Source organism: Theobroma cacao, chromosome 2 (genome assembly GCF_000208745.1).
Source record: "Theobroma cacao cultivar B97-61/B2 chromosome 2, Criollo_cocoa_genome_V2, whole genome shotgun sequence".
NCBI classification, from domain to species: Eukaryota; Viridiplantae; Streptophyta; class Magnoliopsida; order Malvales; family Malvaceae; genus Theobroma; species Theobroma cacao.
Genome location: NC_030851.1, coordinates 7,693,337 through 7,716,497, shown reverse-complemented (window position 1 = coordinate 7,716,497; position 23,161 = coordinate 7,693,337). Strand labels below are relative to the sequence as shown.

The 23,161-nt window shown below is 35.9% G+C and overlaps 3 protein-coding genes across 3 annotated transcripts; 1 reads left to right on the top strand and 2 right to left on the bottom strand.

The window, feature by feature from the left end:
- Window positions 654-2,265, bottom strand: LOC18608377 (cysteine protease XCP1). The gene is made up of 4 exons (XM_007043030.2): window positions 1,762-2,265; window positions 1,435-1,670; window positions 1,204-1,344; window positions 654-1,105 (listed from the first exon to the last, which is right to left on the bottom strand). Exons 1-4 carry the CDS (start codon window positions 2,222-2,224, stop codon window positions 893-895), a joined length of 1,053 nt encoding a protein of 350 aa, XP_007043092.2. The 5' UTR covers window positions 2,225-2,265; the 3' UTR covers window positions 654-892.
- Window positions 3,482-9,853, bottom strand: LOC18608376 (CMP-sialic acid transporter 4). The gene is made up of 15 exons (XM_007043028.2): window positions 9,660-9,853; window positions 9,125-9,188; window positions 8,970-9,018; window positions 8,741-8,852; window positions 8,586-8,665; window positions 8,419-8,494; window positions 8,227-8,327; window positions 7,897-7,968; window positions 6,257-6,305; window positions 6,101-6,142; window positions 5,723-5,844; window positions 5,434-5,493; window positions 4,843-4,891; window positions 4,101-4,195; window positions 3,482-3,877 (listed from the first exon to the last, which is right to left on the bottom strand). Exons 1-15 carry the CDS (start codon window positions 9,684-9,686, stop codon window positions 3,826-3,828), a joined length of 1,050 nt encoding a protein of 349 aa, XP_007043090.2. The 5' UTR covers window positions 9,687-9,853; the 3' UTR covers window positions 3,482-3,825.
- LOC18608374 lies at window positions 20,095-21,224 on the top strand. The gene has a single exon (XM_007043026.2). The coding sequence runs from the start codon at window positions 20,246-20,248 to the stop codon at window positions 20,705-20,707; it is 462 nt and encodes a 153-aa protein (XP_007043088.2). The 5' UTR covers window positions 20,095-20,245; the 3' UTR covers window positions 20,708-21,224.

Genomic DNA, 23,161 nt, shown 5'->3' with positions numbered 1-23,161 from the left:
TAAATTAGTATATTGTTAATTACATGTGAAAATGTTCTATTTGAGTAAATTTTTTTTTAAATTAAAGCCTACAATTAAATTGGTAAATAGAATGTACTATTATATTGATTTAATTCTTCAAGGTAAAAAAAAATACATAAATATATATCTACAAAATGTCAAGATTACCCTTAAAAGCTGAGCAAAGTCCTTCAATGTCCTTCTATGGACATTTAGTGACCACCACATTCCACTTATAGCTAACACAAAACCGAAGGATAGATATTGTGTGCCAACAGAGTCCGTTGTATGTGGATCAGCGCCTCCACACCGTTAGTCTGGTTGCGGAGTTAGGGGGTAAGGGCCTGGGCAGTTCTCAATACGGCCTCGAATGTAGGCTCCAGGCAATTCGTGTGAGAAGCAAATATTGTTATTTTGAAGTATAGTCTATAATTTACATATATATAATCCAATTGAGGAAAGAGGTTTTTCGTTTATTTTTTATTTTATTATCCTCTTCTTATGGTGAACCCAGACCCCAAGCCCATTGGGTGGGTTGGTCTCGTTCCCAGTGTGACAAAAGAAGAAAAGATTGTTCCGATTAATGTGTTCAATTTTCACAAGAGAATGGCATGAATGCCTGCAAATATTTCCATGTACTGTTGATTCCAAGGTTATTTCTCGAAATGGGTAGGAATCTGCCAATCTGGCATCCCCGAGTTTGCGTTCTTATTTAAGAGATCATGCCAAGTTTTTCAAACGAAATTCTTAGCCATTTTTATTAACGAAGGAACATGGCAAAAGTAGGCCAACAAATTGGGTCAACACAAGGAAGGAACTATGGAAATAGGCTTAAACGCAGAAAACGAAGTTTTTCTTGACAAGCGAAACCTACATCTTTCACGTCACTTCTTCACTTCTTGGTAGGGTATGAGGCCATCTTGTTGATACCACAGAGCCCTTCAGGTTTTCCTGTGTTTCTCTTCATCCTTATGTACCCTTTTTCTCCCCATTTCGGTCCCCAGGAGTTCTTCACGATGATGTAATCTGACTCTTTTGAGGTTCCATAGCCAACTGCTGCTACTCCGTGATCCAGTTCAGTTCCACATGGCCCGTTGAATACACCCTGTAACAACACCCCACAGCATTGCGTAAATCAAGATTGCGAGAAAACTTGTAAGCTGAATGAAATGATTACAGATTATGTAAAGCTAACAAGCTTACCCCACTGTAGAATTGGAAATCTCTTCCGGAAGCCTCAATGGCTACACTGAGAGGTTGGTGAGCCAGAGCTTTCAAGAGGCTTTGCTCGTCATTTTCTGGTACATCGTGGTAACCACTGATTGTCACGACCTCCGTTTCCTCCTGAAGAGAACAACAAACATGGTTAATCAAATAAGCCATTGCTTACATAACAGTGTAACTTTCGTGAAATGTTATGAATGTTGTATCTGCCTTCTTTTCTTCACAGGTGCCTTTCTCCATGAGGTAAGGGTAGTCTTCCTCTTTGTGAAGTCCACCATTGGCGACGATGAACTCAAATGCATAATCCATAAGACCTCCATTGCAGCCATTGTTGAAAGATGTATCGCAGTCAATCAGCTGTTGCTCAGACAAGGAAGTCAAGTTTCCTGTTACGATCTTGTTTATGCCCTCAACAGCTGCTACCGTTGAAAATGCCCAGCAGCTACCTGCATTCATGTTTACCAATGTTGTCATAAAAATTGCTCTGCATTGATCCGTAGAAGACCAGGAATGTATCCAGAGAGCGAGGATGCTTACCGCAAGAACCTTGATTCTTGACTGGGGCAACAGCTCCTTTCTTTCTCCAATCAACAGACTTTGGCAAGTTAGCCACATCTCTGTAAGTGAAGTCTTCAGGTGATTGGTTCTTCCTGAGAACCTCTGATTTGAGTCCTAAATACTTGTTCTTGAACTCTTCATGGCTCAAGTCAGCAAACTCATTCAACCCAAGCCAATAGCTGCTGATTTCCTTATTCCTCTTGTCAATGTGCTTCAAGTTATCCTTGAAAACCTCAAACCTCAGTAGCTTCTCTTCAATGGATTCATAAATTTTCCCATGCTTCGATATCCATGATTCAAAGAGCTCAATAAGTTTAGCCGTGGAAGTCAGATGCTCTGGTGAATAACCCAGTATGGAGAAATCATGAGCCAGAGCAGAAAATATGAAAAAGGATGCAATGAATGCTAGAATGGAGAATTTGGAAAGTACGGAGAGAGGCATTTTTCTTTTGTTTGTAACTCTGAGATGTTGAGAAGAATCGATGAGTGGATTGAGGAGGGAATTGGGGTGGCTATTTATTAGCTTTAGCTTTATATGTTGCTTTCAAGTAAAGTTGGAGAAAATGGTTCTAGAATACCGAGTCTTTACGATTGGTTCATTTGACAGGCTTTTGTCCCAAGCATGCTCATCAGGTTTAGGTTTCGTCAAAGATTGGATCCTACATGTTTTGATTAGAAATAATAGGTATAGTGCTTCCATGACAAGAGTCTTACAAAGAAGCATTATTGCGTGTACAGACTAACAAGACCCACTCTCCATGCCAATTCCAGCAGATATTTTAATTTCATTACAGAGACAAAACGATGCCCTGTATCACGTTTTCAAATTGATTACTTGACGGGAGCAAGCTTGATTTGCAGGGCTAGGAAATTCGCATAATTGCAGCCTTTAAGATGAGGATACAGCCCCAGGCTTCGCATGGTCACTCGGGTACATGTAGCATTTTCAGCTTAGCTTGGCCAGATATTAGATTGTGTGTTCGTTATATTATTTCCAGACATGTGTCAGAATCTTTACGATAACGATCTTTGCACCAGACAACCTACATTCACGTTTGGGCATTGAAGAGAGTAGGAATTAAACTACCTTTTAGTGTTTTGATTGCCTCCCAGGCTTATGTTAACGTGTCAAAGATGGCAATCATACCAGTTTCTGTATTTACAAGTTCATGATGATTGCCCTTGTTCTAAAATTTTTTATTTTTAAAAATAAAATTCGCAAAAAAGAAATATCATGTGCCCAACACCACTGACCCAAATATTTAGATGCTAATCACCCATGGTTTTTAATTAATGAGTTGTTGCAATTTCATGAATACTGCCCTCTTCTAATTGTTTCTTGACCAATGATAAACTGCCGAGGAACCTACTCCTGATTATAGACAGAAAACGTACAACTTAATTGTGTTTAAGAGCATATTCCTAATCGGTGTATTAACTTAAGAAAGTCCTTATATACAGATGGCAGGCTTCGGTTTTTTTTTTTTGCTTAATTTGATTCCCCTGCTCTATATATTCTGGGACACATGGCCAGGCACCATGCTTTTTGTGCTGAGACTGACCGGTATTGATTGCTTTATATCTTTGGCTTCCAAATTAAAGGTCTCACAAGCACCCATTCCTTTGAACACCACAATTATCAGCATTGGATTTCCACTGGGTAACTCAATAATACACATTTTGCAAAAGACAGGAAGCATAAAGAAATTTGTCAGCTCAAATTACTCAATATGTCAGTGATTTTACAAATACAAGTTTTAATCTCTTCTTAAACCCTTCAACTACGTATTTAACTACTGAAAAAAGTTAAACAAAGAATTGGAAACTGGTAACTTACCCAGCTTAACAATATTGAACTAAGTAAAACATAGTTATATCTTATGTACGACTAATTTCACCTTAACTTAATTCTTTGACATTGGAAAATATAAAATCAAAAGATTATATGATAATAGAGGAAAGGGGGAACAAATGTAAATTGAAAACAAAAACCTCAGTACACAAGACTTTACAATGTCAGGGCAACGCAGCACAGGAAAGTCACTATCTTTGCAGCTTCCCTGCAGAGTGTAGGTATACCGAGACTGACACAACACTGCAATAACAAGAGAATTAGAGGAAATAAATATAATTGCTATGCATTTTGATCTGAAAGAAATGATTCACTCCCTACATGCGTGAGAATCATGGTCTATGTGCAGGACCTTCTACCATGCGGTGACATTGTGGATTACGACACATGCCACAATTGAAGTTTGCAGAGCATAAGGGACTCTATTAACTGTATGGATATTAAAATGTGGCCAGAGATAACTTACGTAGCACCAAGGAAGAAAGCAAGGGTAAGCTGAAAGCCAAACAGAAACACAGAGACAACTGCTGTGAGAAGCATTGCCACCGAAGTAGAATACACCTGCACAACATAGGGAAGCTAAGTAAGCATTGAAACTAAAATTAAAAGACTCAAAATGGGTACCATGCATTATGCATCATAGACACATTCCTTGAACAGTTTGAGCCCTTTTATTACTTTCCCAAAATAGACTGATAATTTTGTTGCTAAAAAAATTCATTTTCATAAATATTTTTAATTTGCAGTGTGGATAAATAATTTATTGGATGCTTAGTGTATCTCATTATGAAGCCACAAACTCATCCTTTGCTTTGATTTCTCCCGAGCAGGCTTCAATATTCAGCTATTTAAGATTCTTAAATTTTTATTAAACCTCAAACCACTTTTTTGGGATCTGTAAATAGTATTATCAACAGAGACAGAAAAAGAAGCTCTCGCTCATTTTAGATAAGGCACCTTATTAACAGGTTCCAGCATAAAGAAAACTGGCAGTTACATATAATGTAATAAACAAGTAATCCAATCATCTTGAGAAAGATCCAGCAATTTCCTTCACTGTTGATCAAGTCCATGTAAATGCATGAACATTTCTATGTACAAACAACCATGACATGCTTAATCTGCAAGATCCTAACAAATCAGAGAGGTGCAAGTAAAACCAGACAATGAATGTTTTACTACATGTAAAAATGCATTTTCTGTCTTACCTTCACAATATTGTCAGCATATTTCATTACCATTGATACAGCAATGCCACTGCAAATAGAACAAATACATAAGCATATTTCATGAAAGCACAACAGGCAAATTAACAGGTCCATTCTTAAACAGTACTTCACCAGGAAAAGAAAAACGATCATCACAGATCTAGGCTCTAAATGCAAAAAGAAGATATATTTAGGCAGACATCAAAGATTCTTGTTAGTTCTGGCTGTAGTACAGCTACAGCAGTGCCAACTGAACTGCAGAATACGTTTGTCAAACTTCAGATCAAGGGTTATTCAATTTCTTAAACTATTGAAGGGAGCAGGTAAGGAAGCAAAGGCCAAGTGGCCCTTGAATAGTGGTTGTATAGCTCATTGCACTTTAAAAATGCTATTCTGACTGTTATAAAATGTCTGACATTTTTTTCAACATTTCATAATATTCTCCAATAACAAACAAACTTTAATTCCACATAACTATAAGAAAAAATTTCAAGATCTTCTTTAATACAATGCCTATTGCAAAACAATAAATGGAGTCAGCAAACTAGCTGCTGGCAAACTTGATCAAGCCAGAAAGGAGAGTGTAAATACCTGAGTGCATGGTTAAGGATCATGAGAGTGGTAATTACTGAGTATCCATGGAAGAAACCCCTGAACAAACAAAGCAAATTTCCAAATATAAATAATTGAACTATCTAGTTATGAAGTTATTAAAATAGAACTCTACTTAAACTGCTAAACAGAGCATTCTTCATTTTCTAAGACATAGATGCATCTACAAGTAATGAGTCACATACACACACACACACACATGATGCACAGAGTTGATAACACTATTTCTAAAATAGGTGCCAGCAACAGGTTAAAAAGCTCAATTTACTTGTCCACAACAGCATCAAAATCTTGGATTAGTATTGCTCCAGCATTGAAGGCCATTCCAAAGATATACAACCAGAAGTTCTGCACATTTATATTCCTTGATGGACGCTTCTTAATTATAGCCTGCCATCAGAAAAAGTAAATTACCAACATGAATTTCTTTGACACAGTCAAGAACTTTGCTAGTTGCACTCAGCAGAAGCTCTGTATGCTTTAAATTGAATCAAGACATTCTCATTGTTCGAGAAGAATCATAAACCAAATAAATTCAACCAGAATCAGATCAGGCAACATTCACTAAACATCTGAACACAAAATAATCTTCTAAATACAAGTTGCAGATAAAAAAGAAGTGCAAGAAGTATCTCAAAAAGTTCACCTCAGTGTACACTCCTGCAAATCCACTCAAAAGAGCCATTACCTGCAAAGGAAATAAAGATCCCAATGATAACAAATTTTGACTCTGAAGCAATAAATCAATTTCACTTTTCTCATTCATTGGACTAAAGGCCTCAAAAACCTATTGTCAACTTACAATGGCCATTATCCAACCTTGCAGAGGTGTTTGAAGTACATGATCAGAACTGCAAAAAATAATGCCATTTACTAAGGCATAGCCAAACAATAAATTTCACATAAATATTAAATATTTCAAACTGAAAATGGCATGCAAGGGTGGATCTACATTGGCGCAGTGGGAGGCAGCTGCCCCAACTGAGATCCTAGGTCCCCTTAGGTACACTATAAAAGTGTTACAAAATTTTAGTTCTTTTACATTTTTTCACAACTGAAGTTGAAAGAGACAAAATATATATGAGACCTTTTGAAATATCAAAGAAAAAGGTATAATTGCAATAAAAAGCAACTACTTTGCAAAATAATTAAGTATAATTAGTCAAAAACATAAAACAAGAACTATAAAATGGATTTTTCATTTATATGGGACCAACCACCTATTGAGCTTTGAATAAAAACAAAAAAGTTAAGTTATTTAAAAGGTAAAATTGTTTTTTTACCCCCACACGTCACGTTCCTTTCCCAATCTATTAAAATAAAACAAATGAAAGAACCAAAAAAGAGAAGAGAAGAACAAGTGATTTAGAAAATCAAACGAGATAAAGGAAATGGACCACTTCCTTCGTCCAAAGCTTCAACATATGTAAGTGAGTAATTACTCTTTTCATTTTACATTATGTTGATAATTTGTAATAGAGTATTTGTTTAGTATTATTTAGAATTTTTTTTATTGATAAAATAATTTAGTATATGTAAGGAGATAACTGAAAAATTTTTCATTTAGTGAAAACATTACCAATTTTGAAGTTGGAAAAAAGAAAAAGTAGAAACAATGAATATGTAATATTACATGAACACAAGAAAAGTACTTACATGATTTGTATATTATATTATGTGTGTGCATACAAAAAAGAATAAAAAAACCCTTAAATTGTTGTTTGAGGTCTCATGATGAGTTTAAAAGCTTGAAAAAGTATTAATGATCTCTCGATAAAACATGTTGAGATAAATAAACATACTGTGTACCTATTGGTTTCCTTGTATAATTAGTTTTGGTATTAGTGGTTGAAAAAACTTTTTCTACTACGAACATTGTGAAGAACCATTTGTACAATTGAATAAGGAATTTTAATATGAATGATTGTTTGGTTATATATATATATATATACAATGAAAAGATTTTACAATGCTACCAAGCTATAAAAAACAATAGAAAATAATTGTAAAATGTTATCTTTACATAGAAAACAAAACAATCTTTGTGATACTTGTCTTAATTAGTATTTATGCTTTTTATATATTCGATACTGTATATCTTTTAGTTTGCCCCCACTGAGCATAAACTCTTGAATCCATCCCTAGGAATGCCCCATCCTCGCTGACCATAAATGGCTAGTAATTGAGATATTGATTTCCATTTCAAATTCTCTACTTATAACCATATAAAACATACAAGTTGAAATTCTTCAATCCTTATCTGTCTTCAAACATCTATCACAGATTACAATAGACACATCCATCACTTAAAACATTGTATAACAGCACCAAGACAATCTCCAAGGTTAATAAGTTTCCATCAAAGTAACAAGCATAAGCTCAGAGATGAACAGTGGACCCATCCAATCAATGGAACAATTCAAATGGTTTAATCACTCTTACCGAGAGTTTAGTTGCGCTGTGGTACAGCCAGCACAGAGAAGAATGAAAGCTGCCCATTGAATCTCACTTAATCTGAAACCAGAATATCAATTAGAGCAAAACAGGTTAAATCAGAAAAGTTGAAAAGTCATGTTTATTTTGGTGTATCTTCCACTTGAATGTATATTAGATTTTTCTTTCATAAAACTTAGCATAACTGTGAATTTCCATTGCCATCCTATGCTATACTGAATGGTCAGCAGACGTCATCCATCAATTCTTTTCAATGGGTTTTTGCAAATTGTTCCAATAATTGGAAAACACCCAACATGCATGGATTAAGGAGCTTACTTTTTCTTAAGGATAATACGATACAAAACACCAGTACTGATAATATTCAGGTTCTTCAGTATCTGATAACCAGGAGCATCAACATAGGCAAAGATGTAATACTGCAACATAAAATTGAAAAGCACACACAATTACATTCTGAAAATAAGACAAAAATATTTACTCACAAAACAAAAAACAATCAGAATTCACCTGTAGCAAATTCTTTACAAGATAAAGTACAGCAGGAATGGGATAAACAATAACTTCATCAAGGGTTGTCCTCAACCTGGTTCAATGACAGATAGAAGTAGAAAACATGTTACTCATTTCCATTATTAACAAAAGGATGTAGTTCAGTGATCACAAGTAAAATTTACCTGTTATCTTCTGTAACACCTTCAGTTTTCCATATTCTTGCCAAGGCGGCAAGTGATAATGCACATTTCAAAGTCTCCACCTATTTCCCAAAAAATAGAAGGTCAATCCAGTGGGCATCATGTCAAGTCAAACACAGGACAACCATTCCACTCACCAAAAAGTTTGCCGTTGTAACACTATACTCGTACTTCCCAGCCCTCTTCGACCAGACAATAAGTATTGCTTGTGAACTCGTAAGAAAAGTCAATGCAAGTGTAACAACTGTCCTACTCAAGAGAAAAAAAAAAGAACAAAAAAAAAACATGAAAATGTATCTTTTCTGTTTATTTTTTTCTTATTTGAAACTAATTGTACTATAAAATCAGATTATAAAAGCTTCTTACTTGCGTTTCCACTTGGACTGTTCCCTTACAGGCACATTACTTACAGAAGCTGCATATCAACCGCAATTATAACAGAAATGAGAAAACAAAACCAGGATTATATTGTGCAATGGAAATTGCATGACATTCAAATATAATCTTTAACCAAAACCTACCACCCGAAAACCCTTTGCCTCGCAGATTCTCAATGTCATCGCTTACTGTTCCTCCATCATTATCCTACAAATCACAATTCATTCAAACACAGATGACAAGATCCGATCAAAAGCCTTAAAAAGACAATTTCAATCAATGTGAACAGCTTTACAGCTCCGTAAGTAGATAGTATTTCTTCAATTTACACAATAAAGAGTTAATCACATTCTTAAACTAAATTCACTTAATCTGAATACCTATAATTCACTGTCCTTTGCTCCAGTATATAATAAACAAATGACAATTACATCAAAATTTTAAGGAATTTAAGAAGAAACTAGCCATCAGATTCACAGGATCAAATAAATGAATAAATTAAAGAGTATAGAACGAGTTAAAGCCAAATAAGACGCTAATGCCGTTGCCTAAATCAGAAATCCTAACCAAAATCAACTTAAAAATATAAGTGACGATGGATTTCATTTAGCGTGCGAATCTGATAATGAAGAGAGTTGCGACGATTAGAGTGAAGAGAAACGATAAAGAAAGTTATACCTCATCTTTGATTTTGCGATACTCCATTTTCGAAGCAGCGGCTAGCAGATCTCAGTGCCCTGCTATACTACTATTGCCTCAACTTTTTCTTCGTAGAGAAAAAAAGAAAATTTGAAGCAAAAATTGGAGAGAGTAAAGAACATGGACCGATTCGAACCTTACTGTTGATTAGGCTTCTGAGATTGTAGGCCAGTGATTGATATTCACGAGATATATGAGGCCCCTCTTTTCCTAATAAAAACGAAATTGCCGTTTCCATTTTGGGTTACTCAATAGCTGGGCTTCTGTGGCCCAAAACACAAGTGGATTTCCATATCAGCTTATTTAAGGTTTTATATATCTCTATTTTGTTATTTATTTATTTTTATAAGATACCATTCAAGTATATTATATTTAAAGTACAAATAATAATATTATCAATATGACAATGTCTTTCAAAATCATGTCATAATTCATATTTTCCAAAATCATTCCAAATTTTAGGATATGCATCAAGTAATAATGTTAGCGATGTGAAATAAATGTATATTATCATCTCAACTAATCTATAATATATATATATATAAGTACAAATGTTGATGAGACTTTTTTATTGATGAAAATAGACACATATTTATTTATTAAAATTTTAATTATTATTTTAAATATTTTTATTATAAATTTAATAAAATTTACTAAATTTGTAAATAATAATTCTAATTATATTGAAGGACTTTTATTAATAATATGTTTTTTATATAATTTAGATTTTTTTTGAAACAAGGGTAAATGAAGCAAGCTCAAAGCACTCATAATTACAATGTCAAAAATTTTAAATTCTTAAAAGAGCCTTTTAAAAAAGGTCATTTAATATAATTAAATTTTTTTATTTACACATTGAATAAATTTTATTAATATTTACAATACAAATATTTAAAATGATCATTTAAAAATACAACAAATAAATTTGTGCCTATTTTCATCAATAAAAAAGTTTTATTAACATTTGTACTTTTTTTTAGAGTAAACTCTTTATTCTCTTATTAACCGAAGGAGACAAATCCCTAACATGTCATACATCATAAAATCACTTGATCTTGTAAAAGGAGAATGAAAAATAGAATAAATGCCTATAATCGAAAAACCTAAGTTCACCATAAAATCAGCCAAGCGATTGCCTTCTCTATAGATATGCTTTGTGACAACCTCTCATTCCTGTTCCATTAAGTTACGTATTGTATTGATCAGATCAAAATTTCGACATGGGTGTGATTAGAAGAAGTAATTACTCGAACTAATAACAAACTGTCTACTTGTATAATAATTCTTTTAAAACCCAACTCCCATGCAAGCAGTAAACCTTTATATACTACCCACAACTCAGCTCTGTATGATGTACAAGCCCCTAATTGCATTGAAAAACCACCAAGCCAGCGATTTGAGGCATTACGCAAGGCCCCACCAGCAGTGGCTTGTCCCAAAGATATTCTATAAGCTCCATCTGAATTTAACACAATCTAGTTATCACTTGGAAGGGACCCACTTATATGAATTTCCTGACGTTTGATAGCAGTAAAAGAAGTGCTTCCCCAATTAACCATGTTGGCATTATGAATAATAGAGGCAAAACTCATAATCAAATTCAATCGACTAGCCGCAGCAAGCATTTTACCTTTAAACACTAATGCATTCCTCCATTTCCACAAAAACCTACAGGTAGTTCCAAACACAATGTTCCATGGAATTTGATTAAAATTGCATTTTACTATTGCTAAAGTCTGTAAGTAACAGATAGAAATCAAGCAAATCAAGCTAGCTGTAGTCAACAGTCAATTAGTCTTCCTTGATATTTTCATCACCATTCATTACTGTACATTGACATTTTCTTTTCTTGATAATATCACCCTATATAAATATGTGTAATCATTCCTTTGAAATGTACAACCGATTCAACAATTCTTTACTCAATCTTTATATGGTATCAGAGCCTCTCTAGCTTCAACGAGTCTTGTTCAATCCTATCCCTTGACTTTTTTCTTTTTCAAAACAAAAAAAAAAAATCATGTTAGAAGCCAGCTCCAACCTCACAAACCATGTCCCAACACTAAACTCTTCACTCTTAGACGGCTTGATAACTATCAATGCCTCATTACTACCAAAAAAGCTTTCACATACCAACTACCCTTCTTGAAAATCCCAATTCGATGCCTTGCTTCTAGGATATAATCTTTTTGGTTTTGTAGATGGGACAAATACATGTCCTCCTAAGGAAAAGACTGTTAATGGTAAAATAGTCCCAAATCCTAACCACCTTCTTTGGCACCGTCAAGATCAACTCCTTAAAATAGGAATCATGACCTCTCTCACTGAGCATATCATTCCAATAATAAGTTCTGCTAAAACATCCAAAGACATTTGGGATCGTCTCTCTACTGCACTAGCAAGTGCATCAACCTCTCCCATCATGGGCTTCACGGATTATTTAGCCAACATCACCAAAAGAAACCATGACAGTTTTATAATATATTGAAAAAATTCACTCAATATCTGATGAGCTAGCCCTTGCTGGATCCGTTGTTCCCAACACTAACTTGATTCTTCATGTTTTAAATGGAATGGGATCTGAATACAAAGAAATAGCTGTTGCTGTTCGAGCTCACGACACACCAATTAGTCTTGAGGAACTTCATGATAAACTCATTGAATATGAGTCATTTCTTGCAAGAGAAGTGGCTAAACATACAAATGGTTTCACTGCAAATACTGCTCAGTTTAATCGCAACAAGTCCTCTCATTCTGATACAGCAATCGGTCCAATGATCAACACTCACACTTTCAATTCAACCAATATTCAGACCAACAATCAAATAGAAATCCTAAGCAAAGCGGTGGCTACACAAGTAACAACAACGGTTCCAAACGAAACTTCTTTTGCCAATACTGCGACAAAAAAGGCCATGTTGCCAAAGATTGCCATATCTTTAAGCGCTTACTAGGTATTCCTGTTCCTCATAAGGTCAATCTGACTACCATCAACCACAACACTAGCAAATCCTCAAAATGGCTTCTTAATATGGGGCCTCTCATCATGTTACTTCCTACGTGAACAATCTCTCTAATCATCAACCTTATGAAGGTCCTGATGACATCATCATTGGAGACTGTTCAGGTTTGCATATCACACATACTGGGCATACCACACTTCCATCTACATCTCATTCTTTCAATTTGTCAAATGTTTTGTGTGTGCCTACTATGAAACAAAACCTTATCTCTATTTGTCAATTTTGTAAGACAAATAATGCCTCTATTGAATTTGACCCTACCTTTTTTTGTGTGAAGGATTTAGTCACGAAGACGCCTTTCGTTAGAGGAGTGAGCAAGAATAATGTCTATGAGTGAACTACTATAAAAGACTATCAGCCTCAAACAAAGCAAGCATGCTATGGTGTTGCTACCACGGTTAGTCAATGGCATGATTGATGGGTCATCCATCTCTGAAAGTCCTCAATCACATTATATCATCTCAAAAATTACCTATTCAATCTAGGTCTTCCTTTTTTTCCTTTTGTGACTCGTGTCAATGCAATAAAAGTCATAAGCTCTCGTTTGGCACTTCTAGTTTGCAAAGTCAAAATCCCTTATATGTGCTCTACACCGATGTTTGGGGACCATCTCCAATCTGATCTATTGATGGTTTCTCTTATTATATACTTTTTTAGATCACTTCACCAAATACTCTTGGTTGTTCACCATGTCTCACAAATCCGATGTGCAAACTATCTTTCCTAAATTTAAAATCATGGTTGAAAAGTTTTTTAATACTTCTATCAATACCATATACATCGATGGAGGTACCGAGTATCAAGGGCTACGCACTATCTTTGCCAACCATGGTATCCAACATCTTGTCTCCCCTCCACACACTCCCCAACATATTGTGTTTGTTGAACGTCGTCATCGTCACATCATTGAAATTGGGCTCACTCTTATGCATCATGCATCTTTGCCTCTCTCCCTTTGGACATACGCCTTTCATACAGTTGTCTACCTCATTAATCAAATGCCAACACCTATTTTCGACAACAAATCACCTTTTGAATGCTTATTGCACAAAGTGCCAAATTATTCCAAACTTCACACCTTTGGGTGTTTGTGCTATCCCTGGCTTCGCCCATATAACAAACACAAATTGGAACCTCGATCTCAACCATGTTTATTTCTTGGTTATTCTAATATTCACAATGCCTATACATGTTATGAACCTACATCTCACAAATTCTTTTACTCTAGTCATGTCCAGTTTGTTAAAGACCAATTTCCATCCTTGCCCTCCCAAACCAAAGATACGTCTGTCACTTCCCACACTCTACCTATCTGGTCTATTCTTTCTCCATCTCTTCACTCTTTTGCCAACTCCAATGCTCCTGTCACAAATATATCAAGTTCCTTGCCATCGTCTGTTGCCACAAACTTTCTAGCCACTGACCAGTCAGATTCTACCTCATTACAAAATCACAGGACCATTAGCAGTGCACACTCTCCGCAAACTTCACCTCCATCATCGTCTTCTAAGACAACTTCTCACTCTTCCCCAAATTCCTTTGTGGTTTCCCCTAACCCAATACCCACTAACTGCATTTTTGAGGCTGATTAGACCTTAGATAGTATCCAATCAAGATATTGTAACTTCTTCTTCTCTTGCAGGTGAGCCTTCTTGTGCACCTTCCTTACCCTCTAATCTCATTTCTTCCATTCACAAGCCTCCCAACCAAGACAATACCCATCTTATGATCACTCGCTCCAAAAACCAAGTTTTCAAACTAACCTAAAAAATAAGCTTCGTCGCCACTACTGATCCTCTTCCACCATCTCTCGAACCCACCAACATATTTCATGCCCTCTAAAGTCGTGAATGGTATCACGCTATGTGTGAAGAGATCAATGTTCTATGTCAGAACAAAACCTGGGAGTTGGTTCCCCGAACGAGTAACCAGAATGTCGTCAGATGCAAATGGGTTTATAGAGTTAAACATCACCCTGATGGTAGCGTGGCTCGTTACAAGGCACGTCTTGTAGCTAAAGGCTTTCACCAGCGGCTTGGAATTGACTATTTTGAGACATTCAGTCCTGTCATCAAACCAAACACCATCCGGGTTATGCTTACACTAGCTCTATCGCAGGGTTGGCCTATTCATCAACTCGACGTCAACAATGCTTTTCTTCATGGCCATCTCTCTGAGGAAGTATTCATGTCTCAACCGCCTGGTTTTGTTGACACCACTTATCCTAAGCATGTGTGTCGACTTCATCGATCAATCTACGATCTCAAGCAAGCATCGCGCGCTTGGTTCGAGGAACTAAAACGCTTCGTTCTTTCTTTTGGATTCACTAATGCCATCAGTGACACCTCCTTATTTGTTTATACTCATGGTGACTCTATCATGTATTTTTTGGTTTATGTTGATGATCTTTTTATTACTGGCAGCTCCTCTGTTCTTGTTCGAAAATTCATTGACACTCTCTCTGGTCAGTTCTCAGTCAAAGATCTTGGTTACCTTCATCATTTCCTTGGTGTCAAGGTTCTTCCCACAACTCATGGCTTGTTTCTCTCTCAACATCATTACATTCGAGAATTGCTCACTCGATTTAATATGGTTGGGGTTAAAAGTCGGCTACACCTCTTAGCTCATCTTCGTCTCTTGTTCTTAAAGATGGAACCTCGACCACCGATGCTACTCAACACCGTAAGCTTATTGGAAGTATGCAGTACTTGTCCATCTCTCAGCCTGACATTGCATATGCTGTAAACAAACTCGCTCAATTCATGCACAAGCCTACCTAATCTCATTGGTCGGCTACTAAGAGGCTCTTGTTCTACTTAAAGCACTCCATCTCTCATGGCTTATTCTTGAATCATTCTTCTTCGAACCACTTCACTGCTTATTGTGATGTTGATTGGGCTGGCAATCGAGATGACTTCACATCCACCTCTGCTTTTATCATCTTTCTTGGCTCTAATCCCGTGTCCTGGTGCTCCAAGAAACAACGGACCGTTGCTCGTTCCTCCACCAAAGCTGAATATCGTTCGATTGCTTCAACGACGACAGAAATTATGTGGCTTCGTAACCTTCTGCACGAACTTCAAGTCTCTCTCTTTCGTCCTCCCCAATTACTGTGTGATAACTTGGGTGCCACATATCTTTGTGCCAATCCCGTGTTTCACTCTCGAATGAAACACATTGCTCTCAATTACCACTTTGTACGTGAGCAAGTCTCCACTGGTCAGCTTCAAGTTGCTCATGTCTCAACTATTCATCAACTTGCTGTTCTACTAACCAAACCACTCCACAAAACTCGCTTCCAGCTTCTTCGTAACAAGATTGGTGTCTCTGACGACACCACCATCTTGCAGGGGCATAATAGATAGAAATCAAGCAAATCAAGCTAACTGTAGTCAACAGTCAATTAGTCTTCCTTGATTTTTTCTATCAAGCAAATCAAGCTAGCAGTAGTCAACAGTCAATTAGTCTTTCTTGATTTTTTCATCACCATTCATTGCACCGTCAATTAGTCTTCCTTGATTTTTCATCACCATTCATTGTTGTACATTGACCTTTCCTTTTCTTGATAATATCACCCTATATAAATATGTGTAATCATTCTTTTGAAATGTATAACCGATTCAACAATTCTTTACTCAATCTTTATAGTAAGGTCTTCTGAGCATCACACCATTCTCCATTATTCAACCTTTATCTAAAGATTTTCATTTTATTCCTACAGTGTGTCATTCTAATGTGGAAATAACAAGTGTTACAATCCCCCAGTTTCAAGCATTTCGCCTTGGATTTCTGCAACTAGTAAATTTCCTCCTGTTGTAGGACAGTTTCATATTCCAACCGTAGATTACATTCCAATTCTCTAAGCCATGCCGATGAACAAACCTCGAGAGCTTTTTCAATACCGTTCAAACTAGCTAATAATATTTTCTTTCTGTAAAAAATATTACCAAGCACTGCCTTATTCCACTGATTCGCTAGAGTAGCAAAATTCGAAAGAGCTTTATCGATACCCAGGGACTCATCCCGGGCACAAGATTGCCAAAATCATTATGTGTAATCCATGCACCTTGGAAGCGAAACCCAACATTCCTATTCAATGATTTTCTCTCACAGGTCTTAATTAGTAATGGCCTATGATCTAATCGAACTCTTGGAAAGTGATGTACAACTGCTTCGGAATATTATAATCTTCAAGAGGTATTGCAAATCGCCTTATCTAATCTTTCCGATACCACGCCACGCTTCCGTGTGAACCGAGGGCCTAGAAATCCAAGATCAAGTAATTGGTAGTCATTAACAAATTCCTGAAAGAACGTACATGGCCTGCTACCCTTCAAAGATCCTCTTGCCTTCTCATGTGTGAAAAAAAAAAGCATTAAAATCCCCAGTTAGCAGCCACGCTCTATCTACTGAAGCTGAAAATTTAGATAATTCTGTCCATAGTCCACGTCTTAGCAAAGCGTTAGGATGTCCGTAAATAGTTGAAAAAAATCAAATAAATCCAGATGGCACCCCAACTGATACGTGTAGGCACTGATTATAATTACCACTCTCATTAACTTGAATATCATCCTTCCAAAGTATCCAGATGCCACCAGACAGTCCTCCTGTTTCAACCCCGATGAGATTTACTATATCTCAATTTATTGATCACACGCTTCGCCTGTATACCACTGATGCGGGTATCCACTAAAACTAGCACTGAAACATTATATTGTCTCCCAAGATCATTTAACGTTCGTACCAGATTGCCGCTGCTGGCCCCTTGACAATTCCAAACTAATATATGAAAATCCATTAAATGAAAATACTTAAATAAAGAGAGGCTTACTGGGAGATCCTCTTTTCATATACTGACATGAAGTTATCCTCCTCACCAACACTCTTAGGGAGATTCCCCATGTTTAAATCCACCTGACTTGAACTATGATTCACTTGTAGGTCTTCCTTAACTAACAAATGAGAAGTAGGTGGCATATGATCCATCAATGCTGATGGTTTCATTCTAACCTTGTCCTTTTAAGGAATTTCTATTAATTTTAACTACTCCTTTTTTATCTGGAGGTTTATCCTCTTCGCCATGTATCAATGCACCACCATGTCTATCCATCCCTGTTTTCACTGATCATGCCTTCATGGGAATTTTGAGTGAATTATTAACATCTTTTACCACCTGTACTGTTGAATGTTTGGAGCTGTCCAGTGTCACCGTTTGAGCAAGAATTCTCTCAATCTGTATATTTATCTTGGAAGAAACCTTGGTGTTAATTATCCCATCATCTGTTCCATCCATAGGGATATCACCCTTTTCTTCAATTGCAGCAACATTTTCACCTCTCAACAACACCTCCATACTCTGTTTCGGTGGCCTCCTCTAACTTCAAACCAACCACCTCATCCACATCCTTTGTTAGTAAACTAAACTTTTCATCACTTTTGTTAAATCTAACCAGTTTGTTGTCTGATCTCGACTTTCTATTTGGACTCAAAGATTGCCCATTACGACTTGAGTGAATGTCCACAGCCCTTGTATTCTTTCCATCCTTACCCGAACGCTCTCCAATAAAAGATTTTCGAAATTTACTCTCCTCCCTATCTGGCATATTATCCATCTTTGTATTAGAATCATTTAATTCAGCAAAATAGGAACCAGTATTAGTCAGTTATTCTTCGTATTGCGAACTCTATTTCTCCTATGGGAGAGGATCATCCAGGGACCAAATTGAGAACTTTCTGTTTGCAACTCATCCGCATTCTCACCACTCTCTTTACCATTTTCAAACAGTAGTGACATTTTTGCTACAAACGTCTTTAGTATGTCCATAAATTCCACAAGTGAAACACACCCGTGGGAGTCCCTCATACTCAACTGCCTGTATTCTACCATTGGTGAGTGTGTTTGGTATCAAAGGTTTAGAAAGGTTTACTTCAATAGAACAAACTTCCCCCTCTTCTCTGTATCCGTATTATAATCTATTTTAAGCAATCGACCCTACATTTGTACTTTCATACGTATTATCTCCATTCTCTTCGATCACAAATTTTACCAACATTAGTATTTTTATATATGCCAATGGTCATTATCACACGCCTTGCACGTGAATACTTATTTTTGTTTTTATTTTTATTTTTAAATAATAATAAATATACAAATATTTCTTAAATATAAAATTTGAGGTGCAAATAATTTAAATTTTATAATATTAATTTATTAATTATTGAGTACTATTAGAATTTTTAAAAAAATTAATAAAAATCATTCAATAGGATTAGAATTTCTATTTACAAAATAAATAAACCTTATTAATATTTATAAGAAAAAGGTTTAAACCAACAATTTAAAATATAAGAAACAAATACATTTATTTTCATCAATAAAAAATTTTATTAACATCCATCTATATNTATAATATATAACCATATATTATATATTATATATTATATATTGTATTTATATATAATATTATATATATATTCCGTTATATCGATTATAGATATATAGTTATTATTTAACATTAACTAAAAAAATTCAAAAGCAACATATATAACAACAAAAACAAATACCAATTAATTTTAAGGTATAAAGTTATTGACTCATTGGTTTTTTACGATTTCCCAATTCTCTGAATCTAATGCTAATCTTCTTTGCCTAATTCACTTCAAAACCAAGTCTCCATGCAATCGAGTTGAACAATTTGTATATACAAATCATTCATACGACGGCCATGCACAGTTGTGATTTCTCAGATATATTGCTTCATTCTTGTTCTACTGCTACTACTTTTTATTCACAGGCTTTCAAAATTACGTGAGTCGTAATTAAACGAAGACGAAGACCTTGCAACCGACACCCCAGCATGGTCCCTACCGTCACAAGCCACCTCATTTTTTGGCCGCTAAATGCCGTTTGTTTCTGGCCCCCATTTCATTTCCACCTGCTTTCTTACCTGTGTCCACTTTATCGCCGTACCCTATGTTGTGTTTATATACGCCTTGTGCCTCTCCTACTTTGCCCTTTAGACATTATTACTGGCATTTATTTTGGGCTAAGTTGTGAAGAATTTATACCATTATTGAAGTTGAAGAATGAACAAGATGGGAACACAGTAGCAGTACATAGTTTTTATATGCAACGTTACGTTGGCATTGTCCAATGTCCATACTTTATTGCCTTTGCTTTTTTATTTTAATGTATGATAGAAAATGAATAGACAATGGATCTACCTTGACTAATGATTAATCAACACCTAATTTGAGAACTCAAGTCACCACAACAAAATAGAAAGATTAAAAAAATATTTACTCTTCAATGTTGAATACCATCGTGGACCCCACTTTCATCATCCATCCTCCCTTCAAAAAGAGAATAAAACAGCCTGTGATAGAGCTGTGAACACTACATTTCACCCCCCTCTCTCTCTCTCTCTTTCCCATCTCCCTGTTTTTCTTCTCTGTCTCTACTCTTCTTCTCTTAGCAAGAACGCCACCCTATCAACCATTCTCACTCGTTTTGGCGTTTCTTGTTCTTGTTAGAGAGCCACCATGAGCTCCATTATTCAAAGCTTTCAAAAGAGCCATGCACTCCCCGTCTCTCAAACCGAATCAAAAGAGCAACTGCCAGGGCTACGTAGAAGGCTTTCCTCTCTGTCTCTCAATATAAAGCCTATCTCTTCGCCAGCGACATCATGGGCATTTCACAGATCAAAGTCTTTGTCGTCCATGGGAGAGTATGCTGGTAGTTCCATCAGGAAATGGTGGGACTGGGGCTGGTCTTGGGTTCTCTCCAGAAAACCCATGTTTGCTAAAGACCTTGAAATGAACGAAGAAGAAACTAGGATTCTAGGCTGCCACAACAAAGGCAGCTGGAGACATGTTTTTTACAAGGTTAGGTCTGAGGTCAAAAAACTGGTGGGATCTGACAAAGTTGGCCTCCCGCAAACTTACAGGTACAATTCTTTAGATTACTCCAAGAATTTTGATGATGGACAGAAAATCTATGGTTGAGACTGGAGAGAGAACACGTCATCGGTTGATTTTGGAATGCATGAATGGAAGAAGTACTGTTGAAAGAAAGCTCCGAAGGGAAATTAATAAGCTTCAAGATTCAGATCAGACAGACTGTAGAATTCTATCTTTTCGCATGGCTCTTGCTTTTTCTTTTCTGGGTTTCGGCTTTAATTTCTTTGTTACTATAATGCATGTTCATTCGTGAAAACAAACAAATGGCCTGTGATTATATTGTTAATGTTGTGTTAGTATATAATGTGATGTTGCTTGGAGAGGGGAAGAGGGAAAACTTCAACTACTTGTTGGTTGAGCTGAATCCACCTCACACTTTACTAATCGCGCTCTTCTCTGCCTCTCCAACCACATCTACAAAGTCTACATTGTTCATGAATTCAAGTTAATGGCCTTATGGCTATGGGGGTACCATGCATTGCACAAAAAGGAAGTTGCCGCAAAGGTGGATTCACTGTATTAGACACCATCTGTTAGCTAAAAAAACAAATTGTTATTGTTATTTTTTTTATTTCATTATTTATTTTTGCAGGTTCAATTTTTACAAGTTTTATATTTATTTATGTAATGTAATATTAAAGCTTTTTGTGCAAGAGATACTGTTGTATTCTTTTAAAAACTATATTAAAAATGCAATTAAAAAGAGTAAAGACCTCCCAATCTCCACTATAAATATTGCAACGCATTTGCAATTAAATATAGGGAAAATCATTTCCATTCACATTCATAGATCTAGTGGTTTTGCAAGAGACTGGATTTTCTAGTATTTTCGTGGCATCTTCATAGTTAAAGTTCTACTAATAATTAATTGAGGGGATGATAGCTTTAGAAATGAGGTAATTAGTATATACTAATTAAGAAGGGTAATTTTATATAGTTATACAAAAATATTGGGTTGCTTTCTCCACAAACGTCGGTGCCAAAGACTAAGGTGCAATTCCAATCATTGCCAGCAAAGATAGAATGATGACATGAGCTTGGGTAGTGAGCCATGTGATCTTATGCGATCCTCCAAGCCGGCAAGCTACCATGATTCACAAGACCAAACCAAACCAAGCCAAAGCTTCCCCGCCACTGCTACAGAGTAAAAGACTTTCTGCTGCCAGTTTGCCTACGAGTTACTTAGATTGAAGCGCCATTGAAAGTGTAAAGTGTCCCAAGTATCCTCCTAGAGAGGATTGCGAAGTGGGGTTAGCACTTAGCATCACCTCGATCATGCAGAAAAAACTGTCGGTGTATAAATTTGTTCTTATATAAGTATATATAAACTAGGAGTATATATAAAGATACATCGTAATTCTGATTTGACCAAAGCTTATATAGTCACATGGAGCCCTCGTATGAGCGATGTATGGACAAAATACTATTTTTTTAGTAGGGAGTGGAGAGATAATATCTGCCGTCGGTGATGTGGGGGTGGGGGGTTGAAATGTCAACTTTGTGTGGGAGTGTACCACCGCAAGAAGAAGCAAATTTGGGGTTAGGGAATAATATACTTGTTGGTTTGGTTGGCAGGACATGGGTTGGTCCCTTTGCTTCTCGAAAGTGTCAAGTGCTTGCTGTCCATAAATATTTTGGTGGTAATGAAGCTGTGCATGTGCTACATGTGTCTTCTAGTTCATCTCCCCAGTTTGCCAACGAACAACAGCTTTTAGTTGGATCAGACAAACAGAAACAACTAAAATGTTGATCAGTGACAATAGGAGCTTCCCAGCTTCTAAAAAGAATTAAAAAAAAAAAAGAAGCTTATTTTTTAATAATTTTAATCGGCTTATTTCTTTTAACAAGGGTTCAGTATATGAAGGACAGCGATTCAACGAAACAATTTCCTTAATTGAGTGTTTTGATTCGAGTCTTTGTTGTATTTGTGTCTCTTATAGTGGTGACGGAAAGAGTACCATTAATCCAAGGAGTTACTATTGGCTGTATGACCATATAGATTGGCTATGTCTGCATCCAGGACAATCATGTGTTTTCTTTTTCTTTCTTTCTTTTTTTAATCTGGCTAATATGTGTGCTACTTACACTAAGGAATGAAAGTGTGAAGTTTTAAGTTATCAAATCAAGTGGAAAAGCATTGCAAAATAAATAAAAATCTGCAATTTTAGGTCACATCCTTGTAGAAAATTGCACAAGAAGTGCCTTTGATGTGCCAACAGTTTGGGCAACAAATGCATGAATCATGTTATGAGTATAGAATTCATGTAGCACAAACATCAACATCTCTATCCATTTTTCACAGTAATATATGTCCAAACAAAAAGAGAGAATATTTTACTAATAATAATGCGACATTTTACATGATAAGAAATTTTTAAAAATCATTTAATTTGATGGTATTTTTTTTTATTTCAAAAACACTCAACTATTAAATTTAAGTTTTTGTTTGCAAATATAAGCGAGGATCACATTTGGAGAAGTTAATCTGATGAGTTATCA

What these genes read in the sequence shown, in the direction of transcription:
- LOC18608377 (XM_007043030.2), bottom strand. Translation starts at nt 2,224, where the DNA reads ATGCCTCTCTCCGTACTTTCCAAATTCTCCATTCTAGCATTCATTGCA. An exon ending in CAAGAATCAAGGTTCTTGCG is followed by an intron (nt 1,671 to 1,761) that starts GTAAGCATCCTC and finishes ACATGAATGCAG; the next exon opens with GTAGCTGCTGGGCATTTTCA. An exon ending in GCACCTGTGAAGAAAAGAAG is followed by an intron (nt 1,345 to 1,434) that starts GCAGATACAACA and finishes TGTTCTCTTCAG; the next exon opens with GAGGAAACGGAGGTCGTGAC.
- LOC18608374 (XM_007043026.2), top strand. Translation starts at nt 20,246, where the DNA reads ATGAGCTCCATTATTCAAAGCTTTCAAAAGAGCCATGCACTCCCCGTC.
- LOC18608376 (XM_007043028.2), bottom strand. Translation starts at nt 9,686, where the DNA reads ATGGAGTATCGCAAAATCAAAGATGAG. An exon ending in ATCGCAAAATCAAAGATGAG is followed by an intron (nt 9,189 to 9,659) that starts GTATAACTTTCT and finishes TGTGATTTGTAG; the next exon opens with GATAATGATGGAGGAACAGT. An exon ending in ATGCTGACAATATTGTGAAG is followed by an intron (nt 4,196 to 4,842) that starts GTAAGACAGAAA and finishes TATGTTGTGCAG; the next exon opens with GTGTATTCTACTTCGGTGGC.